This window comes from Oncorhynchus mykiss, chromosome 25, assembly GCF_057628025.1.
Source record: "Oncorhynchus mykiss isolate SJ-2025 chromosome 25, ASM5762802v1, whole genome shotgun sequence".
Lineage (NCBI taxonomy): Eukaryota > Metazoa > Chordata > Actinopteri > Salmoniformes > Salmonidae > Oncorhynchus > Oncorhynchus mykiss.
Genome location: NC_143046.1, coordinates 13754206 through 13781736, shown reverse-complemented (window position 1 = coordinate 13781736; position 27531 = coordinate 13754206). Strand labels below are relative to the sequence as shown.

Genomic DNA, 27531 nt, shown 5'->3' with positions numbered 1-27531 from the left:
ATTAACAGGTGTGCCTTGTTAAAAGTTAATTTGTGGAATTTATTTCCTTCTAAATACATTGGAGCCAATTAGTTGTGGCAAGGTAGGGGTGGTATACAGAATCTAGACCTATTTGGTAAAAGACCAAGTCCATATTGATGCAAGAACAGCTCTAAGTTGTTGGGCCAATTAGCACAGCAATGGATAATAGACCGGTGGAAATCTGTCCTTTGGTTGGATGAGTCCAAATTTGAGATTTTTGTTTACAACTGCTGTGTCTTTGTGAGACGCAGAGTCGGTGAACAGATTATTTCTGCAATTGTGGTTCCCACCCTGAAGCATGGAGGAGGAAGTGTGATGGTGTGGGGGTGCTTTGCTGGTGACACTGTCTGTGATTTATTTAGAATTTAAAGCACACTTAACCAGCATGGCTACCACAGCATTCTGCAGCGATACGCCATCCCATATGGTTTGCGCTTAGTGGGATTATAATTTGTTTTTCAACAGGAAAATGACCCAACACACATCCAGGCTGTTTAAGGGCTATTTGATCAAGAAGGAGGGTGATGGAGTGCTGCATCAGATGACCTGGCCTCCACAATCACCCGGCCTCAATCCAATTGAGATGGTTTAGGATGAGTTGGATTGCAGAGTGAAGGAAAAGCAGCCAACAAGTGCTCAGCATATGTGGGAGCTCCTTCCAGGTGAAGCTGGTTGAGAGAATGCAAAGAGTGTGCAACGCTGTCATGAAGGGAAAGAGTGGCTACTTTGAAGAATCTCAAATATAGCATTTATTTTGATTTGTTTAACACTTTTTTTGGTTACGACATGATTCCATATGTGTTATTTCATAGTTTTAACATCCTCACTATTACTCTACAATGTCGAAAATAGTAAATATAATGTCTAAACTTTTGACTGGTACTGTACATATATTATATAATTCATGGTTTATTTTTTTATGCTTATAAAAGTGTGGTAAGTGTGAACATGTTCCTGTTTAAAAAATATATTGTTCAAAACGAGCTGTTCAGTTTCTCACTACTCTGCCCCTCAGTGACTGCCAGGAACAGCACTCCGCCTCCGAAGCCACATAGGCTGAGTGAACATTGCTTTGATTGTTTTGCTAGCTATTTGCTATGAGGGGGAACTGCCAAAATGAAATTGAAGGATTTCATAGCATAAATTACAACAGCATGAAGTAAATGGACCATCCTGGGTGCGCTCAAATGTACGTTCAGTCAGAACTTCTGGGTCTGCCCTACTCTCCCTCCCAATGAGTCTCTCGCACCAGACGGCTTACTTCTGCACATGAGACTAGATTTGCTCTATACAGATGGCGCTAAAGCAAAATGCTAATTGTATATAAGTTGTAAATAAACAATCATACCAGTGGGAGCCTGGGACCTGATAAACCTGACATCTACATTCAACAAGAGTCAATGGACAGATGGATACACTAGATAGATTATTTTCATGGCAGACCTGCTAGGACAGCAAAGCATGACTGTGGCTCATTGTTTCCCTCCGTGTTGTTCATCAGGTTCTACTGCAGCTAGGTGACAGGGTGACATGTTGTGTGCCCTAAAATAACATAAACCCGGGTGTATCACAAAGCATGATCAAATCAGTCATTTTTTTAAACATTGAGAAATAGTTTGGTCAATTGAACCAGTTATCTACTTTTTGATAGGCAGCTGGCTAGCTATAGCTAGCTAGTAGCTTACTAGCTACTGTAGTTAGCTCCCATACCAATTTCAAGTATTTCTAAACTCTTCTGAACAAAAATATAAATCATAAACCGCCTCCAGTGTTGTTTTAGAAAATACATCCATCCGGCCTCACAACCGCAGACCAAGTGGAACCAAGCCAGTCCAGGAACTCCAAATCTGGCTTCTTCACCTACAGGAACATCTGAAACCAGCCACCTGGACAGCTAATGAAACTGAGAAGCATTTCTGTCTGTAATAAAGCCTTTTGTCAGGAAAAACTAATTCTGATTGGCTGGGGCTGGCCCCCAAATCGGTGAGCCTATGCCCTCCCAGGCCCACCCATGGCTGCACACCTACCTAGTCATGTGAAATCCATAGATTAGAGTCTAATGAGTTTATTTAAATTCACTGATTTCCTTATTTGAACTGTAACTCTTTGAAATGTTTGCATGTTGTGTTTATATTTTTGTTCAGTATAATATCTGACTAACTTGGAAATAGGAAGTTGTTTCAGAATTAAAGTTCTCAAAACAAATCTGATTTGTCATATGAGCCGAATACAACAGGTGAAATGCTTACTTACAAGCCCTAAACCAACAACGCAGTTGATGAAATAAAGCTAAGAAAATATTTACTAAATATATATATAAAAGTAACACAATAAAATAAAAAGCAACACAGCTACCCCAAGTTAGTTCATGTGTTTTCACTTATTGCATCTGCATGCTTGTTGCGTTCCCCCTGGTGCACTCGTTTATTTGTGAGCTGGCTGCTCGTTCTAAATGGTATAATCTAATATTTTCTAAACAGTGGCAGCAGCAGGACAGGCAGCAGCAGGACGGGCAGCAGCAGGACAGGCAGCATGTGCAGCAGTGGTCATTTGTTTTTTGGGGTTGCTCGAAACTGATAAATGTAGGCAGCAGGACGGGCAGCAGGACGGGCAGCAGGACGGGCAGCAGCAGGACGGGCAGCAGGACGGGCAGCAGCATGACAGGCAGCAGCAGGACGGGCAGCAGGACGGGCAGCAGGACGGGCAGCAGCAGGACGGGCAGCAGGACGGGCAGCAGCATGACAGGCAGCAGGACGGGCAGCAGCATGACAGGCAGCAGGACGGGCAGCAGGACGGGCAGCAGGACGGGCAGCAGGACGGGCAGCAGGACGGGCAGCAGCAGGACGGGCAGCAGGACGGGCAGCAGGACGGGCAGCAGGACGGGCAGCAGGACGGGCAGCAGCAGGACGGGCAGCAGGACGGGCAGCAGCATGACAGGCAGCAGCAGGACGGGCAGCAGGACGGGCAGCAGCAGGACGGGCAGCAGGAGGGGCAGCAGCATGACAGGCAGCAGGACGGGCAGCAGGACGGGCAGCAGGACGGGCAGCAGGACGGGCAGCAGCAGGACGGGCAGCAGGACGGGCAGCAGCATGACAGGCAGCAGGACGGGCAGCAGGACGGGCAGCAGGACGGGCAGCAGGACGGGCAGCAGCAGGACGGGCAGCAGGACGGGCAGCAGCATGACAGGCAGCAGGACGGGCAGCAGCATGACAGGCAGCAGGACGGGCAGCAGGACGGGCAGCAGGACGGGCAGCAGGACGGGCAGCAGCATGACAGGCAGCAGGACGGGCAGCAGGACAGGCAGCAGCATGACAGGCAGCAGGACGGGCAGCAGGACGGGCAGCAGGACGGGCAGCAGCATGACAGGCAGCAGGACGGGCAGCAGCATGACAGGCAGCAGGACGGGCAGCAGGACGGGCAGCAGGACGGGCAGCAGGACGGGCAGCAGCATGACAGGCAGCAGGACGGGCAGCAGGACAGGCAGCAGCATGACAGGCAGCAGGACGGGCAGCAGGACGGGCAGCAGGACGGGCAGCAGCATGACAGGCAGCAGGACGGGCAGCAGCATGACAGGCAGCAGGACGGGCAGCAGGACGGGCAGCAGGACGGGCAGCAGGACGGGCAGCAGCATGACAGGCAGCAGGACGGGCAGCAGGACAGGCAGCAGCATGACAGGCAGCAGGACGGGCAGCAGGACGGGCAGCAGGACGGGCAGCAGCATGACAGGCAGCAGGACGGGCAGCAGCATGACAGGCAGCAGGACGGGCAGCAGGACGGGCAGCAGGACGGGCAGCAGGACGGGCAGCAGCATGACAGGCAGCAGGACGGGCAGCAGCATGACAGGCAGCAGCATGACAGGCAGCAGCATGACAGGCAGCAGCATGACAAGCAGCAGCAGGACAGGCAGCAGCAGGACAGGCAGCAGCATGACAGACAGCAGGACGGGCAGCAGGACGGGCAGCAGGACAGGCAGCAGCATAACAGGCAGCAGGACGGGAAGCAGCATGACAGGCAGCAGCATGACAGGCAGCAGCATGACAGGCAGCAGCATGACAGGCAGCAGGACGGGCAGCAGGACGGGCAGCAGGACAGGCAGCAGCATGACAGGCAGCAGGACGGGCAGCAGCATGACAGGCAGCAGCATGACAGGCAGCAGCATGACAGGCAGCAGCAGGACAGGCAGCAGCAGGACAGGCAGCAGCATGACAGGCAGCAGCAGGACAGGCAGCAGCAGGACGGGCAGCAGCAGGACGGGCAGCAGCATGACAGGCAGCAGCATGACAGGCAGCAGCATGACAGGCAGCAGCAGGACGGGCAGCAGGACAGGCAGCAGCATGACAGGCAGCAGCATGACAGGCAGCAGCAGGACAGGCAGCAGCAGGACAGGCAGCAGCAGGACGGGCAGCATGACGGGCAGCAGCATGACGGGCAGCAGCAGGACAGGCAGCAGCATGACGGGCAGCAGCAGGACAGGCAGCAGCATGACAGGCAGCAGCAGGACAGGCAGCAGCATGACAGGCAGCAGCATGACAGGCAGCAGTAGGACGGGCAGCAGCAGGACGGGCAGCAGCAGGACGGGCAGCAGCAGGACGGGCAGCAGGACAGGCAGCAGCATGACAGGCAGCAGCAGGACAGGCAGCAGCAGGACGGGCAGCAGCAGGACGGGCAGCAGCAGGACGGGCAGCAGCATGACAGGCAGCAGCAGGACGGGCAGCAGCAGGACGGGCAGCAGCAGGACGGGCAGCAGGACAGGCAGCAGCATGACAGGCAGCAGCAGGACGGGCAGCAGCAGGACGGGCAGCAGGACAGGCAGCAGCAGGACGGGCAGCAGCATGACAGGCAGCAGCATGACAGGCAGCAGCATGACAGGCAGCAGCAGGACAGGCAGCAGCAGGACAGGCAGCAGCATGACAAGCAGCAGCAGGACGGGCAGCAGCAGAACAGGCAGCAGCAGGACGGGCAGCAGCATGACAGGCAGCAGCATGACAGGCAGCAGCATGACAGGCAGCAGCAGGACGGGCAGCAGCAGGACAGGCAGCAGCATGACAGGCAGCAGCATGACAGGCAGCAGCAGGACAGGCAGCAGCAGGACAGGCAGCAGCAGGACGGGCAGCAGCATGACAGGCAGCAGCAGGACAGGCAGCAGCAGGACAGGCAGCAGCATGACGGGCAGCAGCAGGACAGGCAGCAGCATGACAGGCAGCAGCAGGACAGGCAGCAGCATGACAGGCAGCAGCATGACAGGCAGCAGCAGGACAGGCAGCAGCAGGACAGGCAGCAGCAGGACGGGCAGCAGCAGGACGGGCAGCAGGACAGGCAGCAGCATGACAGGCAGCAGCAGGACGGGCAGCAGCAGGACGGGCAGCAGCAGGACGGGCAGCAGCTGGACTGGCAGCAGCATGACAGGCAGCAGCAGGACAGGCAGCAGCAGGACGGGCAGCAGCAGGACGGGCAGCAGGACAGGCAGCAGCATGACAGGCAGCAGCAGGACGGGCAGCAGCAGGACGGGCAGCAGGACAGGCAGCAGCATGACAGGCAGCAGCAGGACAGGCAGCAGCAGGACGGGCAGCAGCAGGACGGGCAGCAGGACAGGCAGCAGCATGACAGGCAGCAGCAGGACAGGCAGCAGCAGGACGGGCAGCAGCAGGACAGGCAGCAGTACAGGCAGCAGCATGACAGGCAGCAGCAGGACGGGCAGCAGCAGGACGGGCAGCAGGACAGGCAGCAGCATGACAGGCAGCAGCAGGACAGGCAGCAGCAGGACGGGCAGCAGCAGGACGGGCAGCAGGACGGGCAGCAGCAGGACGGGCAGCAGCAGGACAGGCAGCAGCAGGACAGGCAGCAGCAGGACGGGCAGCAGCAGGACGGGCAGCAGGACAGGCAGCAGCATGACAGGCAGCAGCAGGATAGGCAGCAGCATGACAGGCAGCAGCAGGACAGGCAGCAGCAGGACGGGCAGCAGCAGGACGGGCAGCAGGACAGGCAGCAGCATGACAGGCAGCAGCAGGATAGGCAGCAGCATGACAGGCAGCAGCAGGACAGGCAGCAGCAGGACGGGCAGCAGCAGGACGGGCAGCAGGACAGGCAGCAGCATGACAGGCAGCAGCAGGACAGGCAGCAGCAGGACAGGCAGCAGCAAAACTCTGAATGTCTCCCTCAGGTGGTAGAACTAAATGTTGACGCTCCACCTGAAAATGTGTTATTTATTCAGGATGATAAATACAGAGGTGGAATTTGTGTTATTTAAAAACCAATCTAAACATTGGACCGAAACCTATTTGACTGAGACCTGTCTATGCATTGAAAATACATTTGTGGTCTCAGACTTAGATTTCACTTTCCACCCCTTCATCAGAAGATTCTGAATATACCCCTTAACTACTTGGAACAATGAGTGCATCTATTTTGGCTGACAGTTGTTGTATGTTGTCAATCTGGTTTTTCCACTGGAGTCTGGTACTGCGTCTACTCCTAACTATGCGCTGTTTGCATGTGACGTGTGTTGACGAGGCATGTGGCCTAGCCGTTGTTGTCTCCCTTTCCTCTCTCGTTATTCTCATCACGTCTCAATATTTTCTCGTCACTGACATCGTTACCTGAGAGTAGGGGTTTTAGTTCTTGGGGAATGTCGGTGTAGTTACTCCAAAGCCCCTAGTGCACAGTGTGTAGGAAAACATCTTGAACAGAGGCTGCACTGTGTTTTATGCCTGTATCAGGTAATTTAGATGAGAACAGGATTGGTTGTTTTAGCCCTATCACACGGTAGAGGAATTGTTGTGGTGTCTCTTGCTCATCTTGCCTAGCGCACATTAGCTCCTGGAATAGTTCAGTAGTGTTCTTTTCTCTTAAGTGGGCCTGGAGGAACGCCTTGAGCTCTGCTACTGTTATTTCCTATTTATTCATCAACGTGTCTTTAAAATGTCCTGCTTTTATTATTCTGAGCCTCTGACCATTTCCGAATCACTGAAGTCTTCTTTGACTCCTCCTCTCTATCTGCTTACACACGCTGTTGAAGGTGATGTCTGATGTAGGGTCACCAATTTCACCCCCCTGTATGTTGAATTCCCTACAGTGGAGTTAGGAGAGGTCTCTTAAGGAGATCCCCTTGACGTGTTTTGGGTGTGTCGTCAGCCCAGACTGTAGGCTTCTGCATGGCGTGTCACTGTATTGTGTTGTAGAGGGCGGTGAGGTAGGTACGGTAGCACGTTGGAGAAGTTTCTTGCTAAGCTTCTCTTTACTTGCGAGCACTCTATATAAATCAGTATTTGGTGTCATTTTGACTGGACTAGCTGTGACTGTATGAGCTATGTCAGTAGGTGGAGCATCAACTGGACTAGCTGTGACTGTATGAGCTATGTCAGTAGGTGGAGTATCAACTGGACTAGCTGTGACTGTATGAGCTAGGTCAGTAGGTGGAGTATCAACTGGACTAGCTGTGACTGTATGAGCTATGTCAGTAGGTGGAGTATCAACTGGACTAGCTGTGACTGTATGAGCTATGTCAGTAGGTGGAGTATCAACTGGACTAGCTGTGACTGTATGAGCTATGTCAGTAGGTGGAGTATCAACTGGACTAGCTGTGACTGTATGAGCTATGTCAGTAGGTGGAGTATCAACTGGACTAGCTGTGAATGTATGAGCTATGTCAGTAGGTGGAGTATCAACTGGACTAGCTGTGACTGTATGAGCTATGTCAGTAGGTGGAGTATCAACTGGACTAGCTGTGACTGTATGAGCTATGTCAGTAGGTGGAGTATCAACTGGACTAGCTGTGACTGTATGAGCTATGTCAGCAGGTGGAGCATCAACTGGACTAGCTGTGACTGTATGAGCTATGTCAGTAGGTGGAGCATCAACTGGACTAGCTGTGACTGTATGAGCTATGTCAGTAGGTGGAGTATCAACTGGACTAGCTGTGACTGTATGAGCTATGTCAGTAGGTGGAGTATCAACTGGACTAGCTGTGACTGTATGAGCTATGTCAGTAGGTGGAGTATCAACTGGACTAGCTGTGACTGTATGAGCTATGTCAGTAGGTGGAGCATCAACTGGACTAGCTGTGACTGTATGAGCTATGTCAGTAGGTGGAGCATCAACTGGACTAGCTGTGACTGTATGAGCTATGTCAGTAGGTGGAGTAGTATCAACTGGACTAGCTGTGACTGTATGAGCTATGTCAGTAGGTGGAGTAGTATCAACTGGACTAGCTGTGACTGTATGAGCTATGTCAGTAGGTGGAGTATCATCTGGACTAGCTGTGACTGTACGAGCTATGTCAGTAGGTGTAGTAGTATCAACTGGACTAGCTGTGACTGTATGAGCTATGTCAGTAGGTGGAGTATCAACTGGACTAGCTGTGACTGTATGAGCTATGTCAGTAGGTGGAGCATCAACTGGACTAGCTGTGACTGTATGAGCTATGTCAGTAGGTGGAGCATCAACTGGACTAGCTGTGACTGTATGAGCTATGTCAGTAGGTGGAGTATCAACTGGACTAGCTGTGACTGTATGAGCTATGTCAGTAGGTGGAGCATCAACTGGACTAGCTGTGACTGTATGAGCTATGTCAGTAGGTGGAGTATCAACTGGACTAGCTGTGACTGTATGAGCTATGTCAGTAGGTGGAGCATCAACTGGACTAGCTGTGACTGTATGAGCTATGTCAGTAGGTGGAGCATCAACTGGACTAGCTGTGACTGTATGAGCTATGTCAGTAGGTGGAGTAGTATCAACTGGACTAGCTGTGACTGTACGAGCTATGTCAGTGGGTGGAGTAGTATCAACTGGACTAGCTGTGACTGTATGAGCTATGTCAGTAGGTGGAGCATCAACTGGACTAGCTGTGACTGTATGAGCTATGTCAGTAGGTGGAGTATCAACTGGACTATCTGTGACTGTATGAGCTACGTCAGTAGGTGGAGCATCAACTGGACTAGCTGTGACTGTATGAGCTATGTCAGTAGGTGGAGCATCAACTGGACTAGCTGTGACTGTATGAGCTATGTCAGTAGGTGGAGCATCAACTGGACTAGCTGTGACTGTATGAGCTATGTCAGTAGGTGGAGCATCAACTGGACTAGCTGTGACTGTATGAGCTATGTCAGTAGGTGGAGCATCAACTGGACTAGCTGTGACTGTATGAGCTATGTCAGTAGGTGGAGCATCAACTGGACTAGCTGTGACTGTATGAGCTATGTCAGTAGGTGGAGCATCAACTGGACTAGCTGTGACTGTATGAGCTATGTCAGTAGGTGGAGCATCAACTGGACTAGCTGTGACTGTATGAGCTATGTCAGTAGGTGGAGCATCAACTGGACTAGCTGTGACTGTATGAGCTATGTCAGTAGGTGGAGCATCAACTGGACTAGCTGTGACTGTATGAGCTATGTCAGTAGGTGGAGTAGTATCAACTGGACTAGCTGTGACTGTATGAGCTATGTCAGTAGGTGGAGTATCAACTGGACTAGCTGTGACTGTACGAGCTATGTCAGTAGGTGGAGTATCAACTGGACTAGCTGTGACTCTATGAGCTACGTCAGTAGGTGGAGTATCAACTGGACTAGCTGTGACTGTATGAGCTATGTCAGTAGGTGGAGTAGTATCAACTGGACTAGCTGTGACTGTACGAGCTATGTCAGTAGGTGGAGTAGTATCAACTGGACTAGCTGTGACTGTATGAGCTATGTCAGTAGGTGGAGTAGTATCAACTGGACTAGCTGTGACTGTATGAGCTACGTCAGTAGGTGGAGTAGTATCAACTGGACTAGCTGTGACTGTATGAGCTACGTCAGTAGGTGGAGTAGTATCAACTGGACTAGCTGTGACTGTATGAGCTACGTCAGTAGGTGTAGGGATTATTAGTGTGTCGCACGGCTCAATATTATAACTTGGGTCAAAAAGTGGTGTTACATTATGAGCCTGTTTAACAGCATCAACATTATCTTTCACAACCAACAATTCAACCATACCCCCATCCTCTGACTCAAGTAATGACCTTCTCTACATGAAGGTGCAGATGTACTCAAAGCAACCTTCATGATCACCCTCTTCGAGCTCTGACTGGTCTTTGTCTTGCACTTGGCCCACGGTATTGGCAGTTTGAAAAAGTTCCTTTGCTGACAGGCTGAGCAGGCTCTTCCTCCCACTGTCCGACATTGTAACGTTTTCCTTTTCCTCATGAATGGTCAACACAGTCCAGAACCAAGAATCAGTCTCTGAATCAGTCTCTGAATCAGTCTCTGAATCAGTCTCTGAATCAGTCTGTCCGAGACATGGATTTCCCAGATGTTATCTATCACTGGATCAGCTCCCGACCAACAGGTGGCACTGATCCAGGACGAGCCCCCCAAAATATGCTACAGGTCCAAGTTTTGGGACTGGTGCAGCAGGCAATAGATCCTGTAACACAGGATAAATGATGGAACAGGAGAACATAGCTTCTCTTTCAAAGGTTCTCTCAATTATTTTATTCAACATCGCCCAAGTGCAAATCGTCTTTATCTGTCTTTTCATTGTATTTCAATGTTTTCATTTGTGTTCTTTAAATTGTTTTTAATAATCTGTCTCATAAATCCCTGACTTATTAGTTCATACAAATATCAAACATTAATTTACATATCAAAACTATTTTAAAAATCTTAAAATTCTTTATGGAGTAAATGTATGAAGTAAAAAACAATATTATTTTCTAAAAGTAAAAGTTGTAAAAAATATGAACAGTAGTGTAAAGTACAGATACCCCAAAACACGATTTCAGTAGTTGTGGCCATGTACAGTTGAAGTCGGAAGTTTACATACACTTAGGTTGGAGTCATTAAAACTTGTTTTTCAACCACTCCACAAATTTCTTGTTAACAAACTATAGTTTCGTAAAGTCGGTTAGGACATCTACTTTGTGCATGACACAGGTAATTTTTCCAACAATTGTTTACAGACAGATTATTTCACTTATAACTCACTGTATCACAATTCCAGTGGGTCAAAAGTTTACATACACTAAGTTGACTGTCCCTTTTAACAGCTTGGAAAATTCCAGAAAATTATGACATGCCTTTAGAAGCTTCTGATAGGCTAATTGACATAATTTGAGTGAATTGGAGGTGTATCTGTGAATGTATTTCAAGGCCTGCCTTCAAACTCAGTGCCTCTTTGCTTGACATCATGGGAAAATCAAAATAAATCAGCCAAGACCTAAAAAAAAAAATTGTAGACCTCCACAAGTCTGGATCATCCTTGAGAGCAATTTCCAAATGCATGAAGGTACCACATTCATCTGTACAAACAATAGTACGCAAGTATAAACACCATGGGACCACACAGCCGTCATACCACTCAGGAAGGAGAAGCTTTCTGTCTCCTACAGATGAACGTACTTTGGTGCGAAGTGCAAATCAATCCCAGAACAACAGCAAAGGACCTTGTGAAGATGCTGTAGGAAACAGGTACAATACTATCTATATCCACAGTAAAACGAGTCCTATATCAACATAACCTGAAAGGCCGCTCAGCAAGGAAGAAGCCACTGCTTTAAAACCAACTTAAAAAAGCCAGACTACGGTTTGCAACTGCACATGGGGACAAAGATCGTACGTTTTGGAGAAATGTCCTCCAGTCTGATGAAACAAAAATAGAACTGTTTGGCCATAATGACCATTGTTATGTTTGGAGGAAAAAGGGGGAGTCTTGCAAGCCGAAGAGCACCATCCCAACCTTGAAGCATGGGGGTGGCAGCATCATATTGTGGGGGTGCTTTGCTGCAGGAGGGACTGGTGCACTTCACAAAATAGATGGCATCATGAGGCCTGAAAGTTATGTGGATATATTGACGCAACATCTCAAGACATCAGTCAGGAAGTTAAAGCTTGATCGCAAATGGATCATACATATGGACAATGACCCCAAGCATACTTCCAAAGTTGTGGCAAAATGGCTTAAGGACAACAGCGTCAAGGTATTGGAGTGGCCATCACAAAGCCCTGACCTCAATCCCAGAGAAAATTTGTTGGCAGAACTGAAAAAGTGTGTGCGAGCAAGGAGGCCTTACAAACCTGATTCAGTTACACCAGCTCTGTCAGGAGGAATGGGCCAAATTTCACTCAACTTATTGTGGGAAGCTTGTGGAAGGCTACCCGAATCGTTTGACCCAAGTTAAACAATTTAACGGGAATGCTACCAAATATTAATTTAGTGTATGTAAACTTCTGACTCAATGGGAATGTGATGAAAGAAATAAAAGCTGAAATAAATCATTATCTGTACTATTATTCTGACATTTCGCATTCTTAAAATAAAGTGGTGATCCTAACTGACCTAAGACAGGGACATTTTACTAGGATTAAATGTCAGGAATTGTGAAAAACTGAGTTTAATATATTTGGCTAAGGTGAATGTAAACTTCCGACTTCAACTATACTGTCACGTTCTGACCTTTATTTCCTTTGTTTTGTCTTTATTTAGTATGGTCAGGGCGTGAGTTGGGCAGTCTATGTGTGTTTTTCTATGTTGGTTTTTGAGTTCGGCCTAGTATGGTTCTCAATCAGAGGCAGGTGTCGTTAGTTGTCTCTGATTGAGAATCATACTTAGGTAGCCTAGGTTTCACTTTTGAGTTGTGGGTGTTTGTTTTCCGTGTGAGTGTTTGTTGCCACACGGTATTGTTTCGGTTTCGTTCATTTCACGTTTCTTGTTTTGTAGTGTTCAGTTTATGTCTGTAAATAAACGTTATGGATACTTACCACGCTGCGCATTGGTCCTCCGATCCTTCTCGCTACTCCTCCTCAGAGGAGGAGGAAAGCTGTTACATGTTCCTATAAACTGGTAGAATCTGACCATGTACCTATAAACTGGTAGAATCTGACCATGTACCTATAAACTGGTAGAATCTGTCCATGTACCTATAAACTGTTAGAATCTGGACATGTACCTCCTATAAACTGGTAGAATCTGGACATGCACCTATAAACTGGTTGAATAGATCAACATGACTTGGGAATCTATGTTGTGAATTTCAGCCAGGAATTCCATGTCACATGAATGGAAACTCCAGCCAGCCTAGCCCATAGACAAGGGGTGCATCCCAAAGTAACCTGCTGTCCAACATTGCCTGTACAGTAAGGGTGCATCCCACATGGCACCCTGTTCCCTACTGTTAATCATAGCCATATGGACCCAGGTCAAAAGTAGTGCACTATAAAGGGAATATGGTGTCATTAGGGATGTAGCCTATGTCAGCAGCGGTTGGTTTAGTTCCTTCATATGAAAGCAGAAGATGCCACAATGTTGTAAGCTTTTTCTGGCAGACTCACTATACAACTATCAACAGGCTCAAAACAAACAAGAAAAATGTTCTGGAATGACAATGTGAACAAAATAATTTACCCACATAGGATTGATGGAAATTCTGAAACACACACACACACACACACACACACACACACACACACACACACACACACACACACACACACACACACACACACACACACACACACACACACACATAGGGGTTAGAAACATGCACACTCTCACGCTCTCTCCATATATATTATGTGGGTAAGTAAAGCTCAAGTCCATATATATTATGTGGGTAAGTAAAGCTCAAGTCCATATATATTATGTGGGTATATAAAGCTCAAGTCCATATATATTATGTGGGTATGTAAAGCTCAAGTCCATATATATTATGTGGGTAAGTAAAGCTCAAGTCCATATATATTATGTGGGTATGTAAAGCTCAAGTCCATATATATTATGTGGGTATGTAAAGCTCAAGTCCATATATATTATGTGGGTATGTAAAGCTCAAGTCCATATATATTATGTGGCTATGTAAAGCTCAAGTGAATACTTTGCTGACCTCTAGTGGTAGAGAGGGAGAAAAGTGTCTGGCTCATGAAGTATGGAATGATACCAGAAGTCAAGCTACTTTTCAGAAGACATGTATTGTTACTACTGTAAAAGCTACATGTGTAAAGGTTCATTTTGATGTCCTGAACGTCCTTCCCAATGTGATGAGTTTAATAGTTTTTTAGTCTAAATCTGTCATTTCCTCATCCAGGGGAGCATGAGTTCTACCTTCGGGATTTTGTTGGAAACCCAGTTAAATAATTTGTCTGAAAAAAAGGAAGTTGCGGAATGTAAAAAGTTGGATTGACACCATAAAAATTACACCTCAATAGAATGAAAAACAATACAATACAAAACAATTGAATAATCTGAATGAACCACCCTAGGCTTCACAGCACAATATAACCTACATATTTAACATAAAGACATATCCTACAGAGAGAACCTACAGTGAAAATCTACAGAGAATACCTACAGAGAAAACCTACAGAGAATACCTACAGAGAAAACCTACAGAGAATACCTATAGAGAATACCTACAGAGAATACCTACAGAGAAAACCTACAGAGAATACCTACAGAGAAAACCTACAGAGAATACCTATAGAGAATACCTACAGAGAATACCTACAGAGAAAACCTACAGAGAAAACCTACAGAGAATACCTACAGAGAATACCTACAGAGAATACCTACAGAGAAAACCTACAAAGAAAACCTACAGAGATAACCTATATAGAATACCTACAGTGATAACCTACAGTGACTATCTACAGAGAATACCTACAGAGATAACCTACAGAGATAACTTACAAAAATAACCTACAGAGATAACTTGAAAACAGTTGTGCATACAGCTATGCAAATAGTTACTTATAAACCACCCAATGACTTACTGAGTCCACCTTTGATTTCATCTCCAATCTTGGGAAAAAAATCATTTTCAGTTTCAGGGTTGCTGTCTTTTGACACTATAATGCAAACATAAGTTGTCATAGAAATTAGTTTTTCAGATGTTCGTCGGGTGTCTTGCAATAACAGCAGAGCAGACCGCATCTCCTCCTTCCATGTCTTGGAACAGGTAACTAGTTCAAGGTCCTGTTCTCTCTGCTTTCATTGTAAGACGATACTAATTCTGAATAAATATCCACCATTCTTGAAACAATTATATGATATGAAACCATTATGTCGAACATCCGGTCAGCAAGTGCTGAAACATAAACACAAGGAGACAATCTTATAATAGGGTTACAATTATTTGATAGTGTTCTAATAACTAAGACCAGAGGTTATGTGATAATGTTCTAATACCTAGGACTAGTCCATTATGTCAAAGTGTTCTAATAACTAAGACAAGTCCATTATGTCATAGTGTTCTAATAACTAAGACAAGTCCATTATGTCATAGTGTTCTAATAACTAAGACAAGTCCATTATGTCATAGTGTTCTAATAACTAAGACAAGTTCATTATGTCATAGTGTTCTAATAACTAAGACAAGTCCATTATGTAATAGTGTTCTAATAACTAAGACAAGTCCATTATGTCATCGTGATCTAATAACTAAGACAAGTCCATTATGTCATAGTGTTCTAATAACTAAGACAAGTCCATTATGTCATAGTGTTCTAATAACTAAGACAAGTCCATTATGTAATAGTGTTCTAATAACTAAGACAAGTCCATTATGTAATAGTGTTCTAATAACTAAGACAAGTCCATTATGTCATCGTGATCTAATAACTAAGACAAGGGCTTATGTCATAGTGTTCTAATAACTAAGACAAGTCCATTATGTCATCGTGATCTAATAACTAAGACAAGTCCATTATGTAATAGTGTTCTAATAACTAAGACAAGTCCATTATGTCATCGTGATCTAATAACTAAGACAAGGGCTTATGTCATAGTGTTCTAATAACTAAGACAAGTCCATTATGTCATAGTGTTCTAATAACTAAGACAAGTCCATTATGTCATCGTGATCTAATAACTAAGACAAGTCCATTATGTAATAGTGTTCTAATAACTAAGACAAGTCCATTATGTCATCGTGATCTAATAACTAAGACAAGTCCATTATGTCATAGTGTTCTAATAACTAGGACAAGTCCATTATGTCATAGTGTTCTAATAACTAAGACAAGTTCATTATGTCATAGTGTTCTAATAACTAAGACAAGTCCATTATGTCATCGTGATCTAATAACTAAGACAAGTCCATTATGTCATCGTGATCTAATAACTAAGACAAGTCCATTATGTCATAGTGTTCTAATAACTAAGACAAGTCCATTATGTCATAGTGTTCTAATAACTAAGACAAGTTCATTATGTCATAGTGTTCTAATAACTAAGACAAGTCCATTATGTCATCGTGATCTAATAACTAAGACAAGTCCATTATGTCATAGTGTTCTAATAACTAAGACAAGTCCATTATGTCATAGTGTTCTAATAACTAAGACAAGTTCATTATGTCATAGTGTTCTAATAACTAAGACAAGTCCATTATGTCATCGTGATCTAATAACTAAGATAAGGGCTTATGTCATAGTGTTCTAATAACTAAGATAAGGGCTTATGTCATAGTGTTCTAAGACAAGGACATGTGATTTAAAATAAACAATCTAAATGGATCACAATAGTTCTTTCATAATAAAACACTTATCTATGAACCAATCCAAGTTAGACAAGACAGACCTATGAACCAATCCAAGTTAGACAAGACAGACCTATTAAATCATGTGTGCACAATGCATCTTACCTTTGCATGTTGGGTATGATGCTGACCAGCGGCTGTCTATTTCACAGGTAAGACCTGATTCACCTTCCATTTCATATCCTTTTTCACATTCATATCTGATGAAAGACTTGTATTTGTATGGAGGCATACGTCCCTCTACGCGGAAAGCTTTATCGATGTTAGGTGTTGGACAAGTTATGTCTAGGATACAAGAAATAGGACCTACAACATCACCATGTGTAACATATCCAATTCATGTTTTACCTACAATTAAATGTAGGTCTTTGATGATGAACCAATAGGAATATACCAATTAATCAACCAATCAGCCAATTAAAAAATCTATCATGCAATCAATCAGTAATTCAATTGATCAATCAATTGGTCAATCTGTGATTTTTTTAAAGCATAATGGAATAGTTGATTATTTATTTAGTAACACCTTCTATGTTATGTTCTGAAACATACCGATACATTTAGGTGGATTTGGCTCAAACTGTCCTGTTTCAGAGCAGTGTAAGAACCTGGGTCCATCCAGAGTCAGTTGCCTGTCACACTGATACTCCACCACCTCTCTGTAGGCATACGACTCTTCAGCTCTGTACAACAGACTTCCATTGGCAACAACAGGAGGCGCTCCACACTTCACCACTGCAACATCAAAAATATATGAATAAATAAATAATGGTGTGTTCACATTCATTTTTTTTATCAATCAGTTATTGGTTGTGTGTGTGCGTGCGTGTGTGTGCGTGCGTCTGTGTGCGTGTGTGCGTCTGCGTGTGCGTGTCTGTGTGTGTGTGTGTGTGTGAGTGTGAGTGTGAGTGTATGTGTGTGTGTGAGTCTGACCTTCACAGATAGCGACTCTGCCAGACCACCCTGATGCCATGCAATTCCGTACTTTGGAACCCACAATGTAATGTCTGAAAACAAGGACAGAATATTCAACTCAAATAGAAGACAGAAAAAAGGTTATACAGTAGCTAACCACGTCTTTCATATATATCGCCTATTATTGAACAAGAATGTAAATTACGAGTTCTATATAGAGCATTTAGCGGTGCCATATGAGAAGCAAGTCTTTTTTTACAATAAGGGTTCATTGGGGTTCTAAATATAATATTTTGTTGTGCTATAATATATATTTATATGTTTTTTTTATTTAACCTTTTTTTTAACTGCGCTATAATATGATGCAAGAAACCTACTGGTGAGAAGGTCCTGTTCTGTGAGTGTGTACTACTGACCCTTTGTCACACTGGGCTGTTACTCTGGCTCCGAACTCCACACCCTCTGTGAGGTCATACCTGCCATTCATCACTTCGCCAGGGGAGCCACAGGATTTCCCTGGACAGACATGATAACACGACAACAGAATCATAAGTTTAGATTGATAAAATGATAAATGATAACAAATACATAACTCTGCTCATCCTGTAGTTATGATTAGAGATTGGCATGCATTATAAAGATTCTCATAGACAGTGTGTTTAATGTAAAGTACATTAAGATATTCTCATAGACAATGTGTTTAATGTAAAGTACATTGCAATATTCTCATAGTCAATGTGTTAATTATAAAGTACATTTGGAGATTCTCATAGACCAGTGGTCAACATCCTTTTCTGAGTCAAGATCACTTTGTGAGTCACGTGACGTAAAAAACATAAGCATATGAACATGAACCAATTAAAAATAGTTATTTATCAATAAGGTTTGTGCAGTAGGCGATTGGCCCAATACGTTATCACTGCATATTGACCAAGAAAGAGAGTGATGGAGTGCTGCATCAGATGACCTTGGAAAAGCATTCCTCATGAAGCCAAGAGTGTGCAAAGCTGTCATCAAGGCAATGGTGGCTACTTTAAAGAATCTCAAATATAAAATATATTTTGATTTGTTTAACACGTTTTTGTTACTACATGATATGTGTTATTTCATAGTTGTGATGTCTATTATTCTACCATGTAGAAAATAGTGAAAATAAAGAAAAACCCTTGAATGAGTCGGTGTGTCCAAACTTTTAACTGGTACTGTAAATATATATTTATTTATATATGTTTTACTGGACTGATGGCCTGTATCTAATGGTCAGTCTGAGTGATGGAGGTAGCAGCGACGAGCCTGCCTCTCACCCGACTCACCGCCCCTTCGCTCTCCCGAACTGAGAAAAAGGGACACAGTCTTCCAGCTGATGACGAAACTCCAGTTGCACTGCTTTATGTCTGTCCCATTCACCCATTCATGTTACTTCTATGACCAGAGAGAGCGAAATATTCCTCGATATTAAAAAGGACACAAGCCGCTAAAAATAACAACGCAAGCTTATCGTTCATTGCAGCTGCAATGCTTTTTAAAGAGTGTTGACAGTGCTGAATAACAACTGGAAACAGGAACTGACTTATAAGAACAGCAATGCTTTTTAAAGAGTGTTGACAGTGCTGAATAACAACTGGAAACAGGAACTGACTTATAAGAAGAGCAGCTCTTTGCTGTATTCATTGTGTATCTCTGTTGTAATGGTTTAATGGTTTTTAAATCTCACAGTATCAACTTTGCTGTGCGTTTAGTGCTTATTTTGACAGTCTGGCTCGAAGAAACAGTGCAGACACGGTGATCTGAGCTATCTGATTGGCTAGCGGTTGGCCTACAGGTGCACATGATTGGCTCGCTGGGTCTACCAGGTAGGTGGATATCCACCTTCAGACGCATGACATTGTTTAAATGGAAACACTTTGCCTTCCTGGCGCTAAGGCTGCTGAATCAAGTGCAGCTACCGACAGAAAATAGCAACACAAGGCTTTATCGTTGGGTTTTTACAGAAATGTTTGGTGATCGACTAAGAATGTCTTAAAGATTAACCAGTCGATCGCGATCGAAACGGTTGGTGACCACTGTCATAGACAGTGTGCTAAATATAAAGTACATTAGGAGATTCAAATAGACAGTGTGTTAAATATAAAGTACATTAGGAGATTCAAATAGACAGTGTGTTAAATATAAAGTACATTAGGAGATTCAAATAGACAGTGTGTTAAATATAAAGTACATTAGGAGATTCAAATAGACAGTGTGTTAAATATAAAGTACATTAGGAGATTCAAATAGACCGTGTGTAAAGTGACAATAGTCACTTCCAGTCATGTATATTTTACGGCTCCGTTTACACAGGCAGCCTAATGCAGATACTTGTTTACTATTATTGGTATTTTGACAAATCAGCTCAGGTATTTTAGGCTGCCTGTGTAAACGCAGCCTTCGTGTCACATGAAATGAATAGTCATGTAAATGACATGCTCCGGCAGGTAGATGTCACATTTTCCCAGGTTTCACCGAGACAGGTGATGGTCATCGCAAATCCGACATAACCAACTTGAAAACAACTTTCGACCCCGCCGGGAAAGACTCTTGGGTAATGTAGTCTCCTGACAGGCTCATGTGGCTCCCTCCTTCGTTGGTCAATATTTGTTTGTTTTGAAAATTACGACCTTTTGGTCAAAGAAACATAAACATTCCAATGCACAGTAAGAACATGACTGGCAAAATATGGAAAAGTGACTTTACCTTGAAAAGTTTCAACCTCAAACGTAAGGTAAACGAGACATATTGTTAAAAATAAAAAACATGCATCCCTGCAGATCTGCATCCTGGTAATACCTTCTTCTCCTGAGTGAAACCAAGCTGAAACAGTGAGATACTGAGGCACTGTATATATATAGTTGTTTTGTCCTCACTCACTGGCCATGACTCAATATGACAAACACAACTGAGAACAACAAACAAACCCACACACACACACACACACACGCACACACACACACACACGTAGCAGGTAGCAGGTGGTTAGAGCGTTGGACTAGTAACCGGAAGGTTGCACGTTCAAATCCCCGAGCTGACAAGGTACAAATCTGTTGTTCTGCCCCTGATCAGGCAGAACTGTTCCTAGGCCGTCATTGAAAATAAGAATTTGTTCTTAACTGACTTGCCTGGTTAAATAAAATAAATAAATAAAGCAAGTTGGATCATCAACCTCCAACTGTTCACAGACATCTCTATTTCTGGATGCTGGAGGACTTAAATAGAGCAGCCCATGGGACATCACCTACAGTGTTCTTTACCCAGTCCACATGCTTGCATTGGCGGCTTGCAGAGCTGGGCAAAAATCCAACATCAAACAAGTGTGCTGAAGGACAGCCCTGAATGTGTGTGTGTGTGTGCATGTGCCCTTTCACATCAGTCACTGACCTTCACAGATAGCGACTCTGCCAGACCACCCTGATGCCATGCAATTCCGTACTTTGGAACCCACAATGTAATGTCTGAAAACAAGGACAGAATATTCAACTCAAATAGAAGACAGAAGACAGAAAACAGGTTCTAAATAACCAGAACAGGTTCTTTCACTTCATTTATTGCCCACCTCTTTTTGAAAAAAAAAAAGTTCTATATAGAACATTTAGCAGTGCCATATAAGAATAAAGTCTTCTTTTTTTTACAATAAGGGTTGATTGGGGTTCTATATAAGACCTTTAGCTGTGCTATAATATGATGCAACAAATCTACTGGAGAGAAGGTCCTGTCCTGTGAGTGTAGGACAACTCTACTAGTACATCTACTGGAGAGAAGGTCCTGTCCTGTGAGTGTAGGACAACTCTACTAGTACATCTACGGGAGAGAAGGTCCTGTCCTGTAAGTGTAGGACAACTCTACTAGTACATCTACGGGAGAGAAGGTCCTGTCCTGTGAGTGTAGGACAACTCTACTAGTACATCTATGGGAGAGAAGGTCCTGTCCTGTGAGTGTAGGACAACTCTACTAGTACATCTACTGGAGATAAGGTCCTGTCCTGTGAGTGCAGGACAACTCCACTAGTACATCTATTGGAGAGAAGGTCCTGTCCTTTGAGTGTAGGACAACTCTACTAGTACATCTACAGGAGAGAATGTCCTGTCCTGTGAGTGTAGGACAACTCTACTAGTACATCTACTGGAGAGAAGGTCCTGTCCTATGAGTGTAGGACAACTCCAATAGTACATCTACGGGAGAGAAGGTCCTGTCCTGTGAGTGTAGGACAACTCTACTAGTACATCTATTGGAGAGAAGGTCCTGTCCTGTGAGTGTAGGACAACTCTACTAGTACATCTACGGGAGAGAAGGTCCTGTCCTGTGAGTGTAGGACAACTCTACTAGTACATCTACAGGAGAGAAGGTCCTGTCCTGTGAGTGTAGGACAACTCTACTAGTACATCTACTGGAGAGAAGGTCCTGTCCTGTGAGTGCAGGACAACTCTACTAGTACATCTATTGGAGAGAAGGTCCTGTCCTGTGAGTGTAGGACAACTCTACTAGTACATCTACTGGAGAGAAGGTCCTGTCCTGTGAGTGTAGGACAACTCTACTAGTACATCTACGGGAGAGAAGGTCCTGTCCTGTGAGTGTAGGACAACTCTACTAGTACATCTACGGGAGAGAAGGTCCTGTCCTGTGAGTGTAGGACAACTCTACTAGTACATCTACTGGAGAGAAGGTCCTGTCCTGTGAGTGCAGGACAACTCCACTAGTACATCTATTGGAGAGAAGGTCCTGTCCTTTGAGTGTAGGACAACTCTACTAGTACATCTACGGGAGAGAATGTCCTGTCCTGTGAGTGTAGGACAACTCTACTAGTACATCTACTGGAGAGAAGGTCCTGTCCTATGAGTGTAGGACAACTCCAATAGTACATCTACGGGAGAGAAGGTCCTGTCCTGTGAGTGTAGGACAACTCTACTAGTACATCTATTGGAGAGAAGGTCCTGTCCTGTGAGTGTAGGACAACTCTACTAGTACATCTACGGGAGAGAAGGTCCTGTCCTGTGAGTGTAGGACAACTCTACTAGTACATCTACAGGAGAGAAGGTCCTGTCCTGTGAGTGTAGGACAACTCTACTAGTACATCTACTGGAGAGAAGGTCCTGTCCTGTGAGTGCAGGACAACTCTACTAGTACATCTATTGGAGAGAAGGTCCTGTCCTGTGAGTGTAGGACAACTCTACTAGTACATCTACGGGAGAGAAGGTCCTGTCCTGTGAGTGTAGGACAACTCTACTAGTACATCTACTGGAGAGAAGGTCCTGTCCTGTGAGTGTAGGACAACTCCAATAGTACATCTACTGGAGAGAAGGTCCTGTCCTGTGAGTGCAGGACAACTCTACTAGTACATCTACGGGAGAGAAGGTCCTGTCCTGTGAGTGTAGGACAACTCTACTAGTACATCTACTGGAGAGAAGGTCCTGTCCTGTGAGTGTAGGACAACTCCAATAGTACATCTACGGGAGAGAAGGTCCTGTCCTGTGAGTGTAGGACAACTCTACTAGTACATCTACGGGAGAGAAGGTCCTGTCCTGTGAGTGTAGGACAACTCTACTAGTACATCTACGGGAGAGAAGGTCCGGTCCTGTGAGTGTAGGACAACTCTACTAGTACATCTACGGGAGAGAAGGTCCTGTCCTGTGAGTGTAGGACAACTCTACTAGTACATCTACGGGAGAGAAGGTCCTGTCCTGTGAGTGTAGGACAACTCTACTAGTACATCTACTGGTGAGAAGGTCCTGTTCTGTGAGTGTGTACTACTGACCCTTTGTCACACTTGGCTGTTGCTCTGGTTCCAAACTCCACCCCCTCTGTGAGGTCATACCAACCATTCATCACTTCTCCAGGGGAGCCACGGGATATCCCTGGACAATGTTTAAAACCTCAATTGTCACATCGGCATCGAGTCATCAAAAATGATATGGCTGCATTTACACAGGCAGCCTAATGCAGATCCGCTCTTTTGTCAATAATTGGGCATACGATCAAATTTCGGCTGCTTGAGTAAACGCAGTCTTAGTGACGCATAGAATGGATAGTCATGTAAAATGACATACTCTGGCAGGTGTATTCCACATTGCTCCAAGTGTCACCGAGACAAGTGATAGTCATCGCAAGACCGACATAACCAACGTCACACTAAAACACGATCTTCAGCAACTGCCAGGAAGACTCTTGGGTAATGTAGTCAGTCTCCTGACAGGCTCATGTGGCTCGCTCCTTTGGTTTTGGAACATTGGGCTAAATGGGATTGGGCTGAAAGACAATTTGTTGTCAACATTTTTTTTCACTTTGGTAAAAAAAAAAGCCCATTTATAATAAAGCATTGCATGTATCTATGTCCGCCTTTGCGTAGTGGCATACAGTTGAGGAGACACGTTTATCACACGTAGTTTTTTTTAGCAGGATCTGGGGAAGGAAATGTGCCTTTTATAAATGCATTTCCTGCAATTCTCCGTCATTTATATGATAGAAGACGTTAGCAGAATATTTTTTTAATGGCAAAAAATGGCAAAATGCAGGATTCTGTGCAACTTACTATTTAGATAGGATGCCGTTTATTGTATTTGTAAAAAAAAATCGTATTAATAATAATCTGTTCTATAATTATTGTACATCATTATTAGTATTGTAGGCCTATTTATTAATCTAAACCAGTTCTTTAAATATGCTAAATGTGTTTCGTTTCATTCGGTTGAGACACTTTTGTTGGTTAAATTAAGTTTGATCGGCCTTTAATTGTGTGCTCCATATTTAGTTTAAGATAGGTTATAAGTAGGCCTTTTGTCAAATAACTGTAATGGGTCTATTGCTGTCATTTGTTTGGTATGGTAGGCACTAGTTTTTCTTGGTAATTGCTGCAATACAGCCTTTTCAAACTTCTGTGAAGGTTTAAACCAGTTCGTTCGCAAGTGTTTTATTTAATTTTCATTGTGTCATACAACTGTATTGTTGTGTTTGCCACAATATTATACAATGCTTGTATTTTCCATATAAACAATGGATTGACTTACTTTGATATTACCCTAATAAAGTTTCGAAAATGTTGTGAAAGTTTGGTGTGGTGTGGCTATTACCCTATTATACCGCTGGCCTGTGATATGAAGGCAGTGCACTCCAGTGCTCCCACTGACTCTTACAGTTTAATTTGAGGTGAGGAATAATGTTTTAGGCCTAACAGAGTTACTCCTATAATCTAACAATATAATGCTTATCTTTATTAAAAATATTCTGATCGAAAAAAATAACGAATTAGCCTCCTGTCCCCTACATTTGTATACCAGACGCAGTAGTCATCTGCCATAAAGAAATGCATGTTGGTGTCATAGCATGTCGCAGGCATATCTCTATCTCGCGCTCACTCTGGGCCTAGGCTTAAACTAAGCGTCTCTTCGTTTATATTAATTTGATTCATATTTAAATCATACAGTGGACGCCTAAGCCTACACGTTTATGCATGCAATGCCCTGTTGCATTTACTGCTTATATCTCAGACTGCTGAGCCGTGAGGTGGACATTTGTTGTTTAAATAAAGGAAAAAAAACAATAGAACAATAGGCTATACAGTTTAGCATATCCTACACATCGAAACACAAGGAATAAATGGGACTCATTTCGCCAATATCCCTAATTTATTGACGCTCTGGTCGCGTGGTTGGACGCCCTAATGGGTTTCGCACCAAATGAAAATGGATGACAGGTACATTTCTCAAATGTCTGATGATATTAAAATCCCAGTCCCTTGTCCAGTCCAAATTTTCCTAACGGAAACCCTGGTATTTGGTATATATGTTTTCCTAACGGAAACCCTGGTATTTGGTATATATGTTTTCCTAACGGAAACCCTGGTATTTGGTATATATGTTTTCCTAACGGAAACCCTGGTGTTTGGTGTATGTTTTCTTAACGAAAACTCTTGCCAATAGTGTATGTTTGGTGTGCATTTGGAAAGTATTCAGACCCCTTTACTTTTCCACATGTTGATACTTTACAACTAAAATTGATTAAATACATGTTCTTCCTCATCAATCTACACACAATATCCCATAATGAAAAAACGAATAACAGGTTTTTAGAAATGTTTGCAAATGCATAAAAAAAATAAAAAACAGAAATACCTAATTTACAGAAGTATTCAGACCCTTTGCTATGAGACTCTAAAGCGAGCTCAAGTGCATCCTGTTTCCATTGATCATCCTTGAGTTGTTTCTACAACTTGATTGGAGCTAACCTGTGGTGAATGCAATTGATTGGACATTATTTGAAGCCCCCGAGTGGCGAAGAGTTCTAAGGCACTGCATCTCAGTGCAAGAGGCATCACTACAGTCCCTTGTTCGAATCCAGGCTGCACATGATTGGGAGTCCCATAGGGCGGTGCACATCGTCCGTGTCTGTCCAGGGTAGGCTGTCATTATAAATAAGAATTTGTTCTTAACTGACTTGACTGGTTAAATAAAGGTTAAAATGTATATATATATATATCATTTGTAAAGACACACACCTGCCTATGTAAGGTCCCACAGTCGACAGTGCATGTCATAGAAACAACCAATCTGTAGAGATCTGAGACAGGATTGTGTTGAGACACAGGATTGTGTTGAGACACAGGATTGGGGAAGGGTTCCAAAAAATGTCTGCAGCCTCCATCATTCTTAAATGGAAGAAGTTTGGAACCACCAAGATTCTTTCTAAAGCTGAGCAATCGGGGAAGATGAATGAAACCAAGATTGAACTCTTTTGCCTGAATACCAAGTGTCACCTCTGGAGAAAAGCTGGCACAGTGAAGCATGGTGGTGAAGCATGGTGGTGAAGCATGGTGGTGGCAGCATCAAGCTGTGGGTATACTTTGCAGCGGCAGGGACTAGGTGACTACTCAGGATTGAGGGAAAGATGAACAGAGCAAAGTACAAAGAGATCCTTGATGAAATCTTGCTCCAGAGCGCTCAGGACCTCAGACTGGGGCGAAGGTTTACCTTCCAACAGGACAACGACGCTAAGCACACAGCCAAGACAACGCGGAAGTGGCTTCGGGACAAGTCTCTAAATGTCCTTGAGTGGCCCGGCCAGAGCCCAGACTTGAACCCGATCAAACATCTCTGGAGAGACCTGGAAATATCTGTGCAGCAACGCTCTCCATCCAACCTGACAGAGCTTGAGAGGATCTGCAGAGAAGAATGGGAGAAGCTCCCCAAATACAGGTGTGCCAAGCTTTTAGTGTAATACCCAAGAAAACTCGAGGCTGTAATCGCTGCCAAAGGCACTTCAACAAAGTACTGAGTAAAGGGTCTGAATACTTATGTAAATGTGATAATTCCTTTTTGTCTTTTGAATAAATTTGCAAAAAAAAAAAAATCTGTTTTTGCTTTGTCATTATGGGGTATTGAGTGTTGATTGATGAGGCGGAAAAAATAAATTTGATATATTTTAGAATAAGGCTGTAACGTAACAAAATGTAGAAAAATGAAAGGGGTGTAAATACTTTCCGAATGCCCTGTATATATAGTGTAGGCTATAGCAGGCTACACAATCAACTTTCCAGTGACACTGACTAACCCAATGATGAAAATGCAGCAATTTGTAGAAGGCAAACTGACTGCCACGACCATTAATACAAATATAATCCATAGATGGCAGTTCCTATCCAAGTCAGGACTGGCAGACATTGCTTGTTCAAGTCAGGACTGGCAGACATTGCTTGTTCAAGTCAGGACTGGCAGACATTGCTTGTTCAAGTCAGGACTGGCAGACATTGCTTGTTCAAGTCAGGACTGGCAGACATTGCTTGTTCAAGTCAGGACTGGCAGACATTGCTTGTTCAAGTCAGGACTGGCAGACATTGCTTGTTCAAGTCAGGACTGGCAGACATTGCTTGTTCAAGTCAGGACTGGCAGACATTGCTTGTTCAAGTCAGGACTGGCAGACATTGCTTGTTCAAGTCAGGACTGGCAGATATTGCTTGTTCAAGTCAGGACTGGCAGACATTGCTTGGGTGCCCATTAGAAGTAAAAGAGCTGGGGTTCGATTGTTTCCATGTCTGCAGCACAACAAGCTGTTCTATTTGTGGCGTGTGT

At 44.3% G+C, this 27531-nt stretch overlaps 1 protein-coding gene across 2 annotated transcripts; it reads right to left on the bottom strand.

Annotated features, from left to right (window-relative positions):
* Nucleotides 1-13939: 13939 nt before the first annotated feature.
* Nucleotides 13940-20434, bottom strand: LOC110504618 (C4b-binding protein alpha chain). 2 transcript variants are annotated; one of them, XR_016491776.1, is made up of 7 exons: nucleotides 20174-20308; nucleotides 17857-17956; nucleotides 17459-17532; nucleotides 17078-17260; nucleotides 16631-16810; nucleotides 14760-15073; nucleotides 13940-14129 (listed from the first exon to the last, which is right to left on the bottom strand). XR_016491776.1 is itself a non-coding variant. In XM_021583378.3 (7 exons), the coding sequence occupies exons 1-7, from the start codon at nucleotides 20253-20255 to the stop codon at nucleotides 14059-14061; spliced, it is 765 nt and encodes a 254-aa protein (XP_021439053.3). In that variant the 5' UTR covers nucleotides 20256-20434; the 3' UTR covers nucleotides 13940-14058. The 2 variants fall into 2 exon arrangements, 1 of the variants encoding a protein (XP_021439053.3); XM_021583378.3 differs by having other exon boundaries at nucleotides 14760-14834; nucleotides 20174-20434.
* Between the last annotated feature and the right edge of the window lie 7097 nt (nucleotides 20435-27531).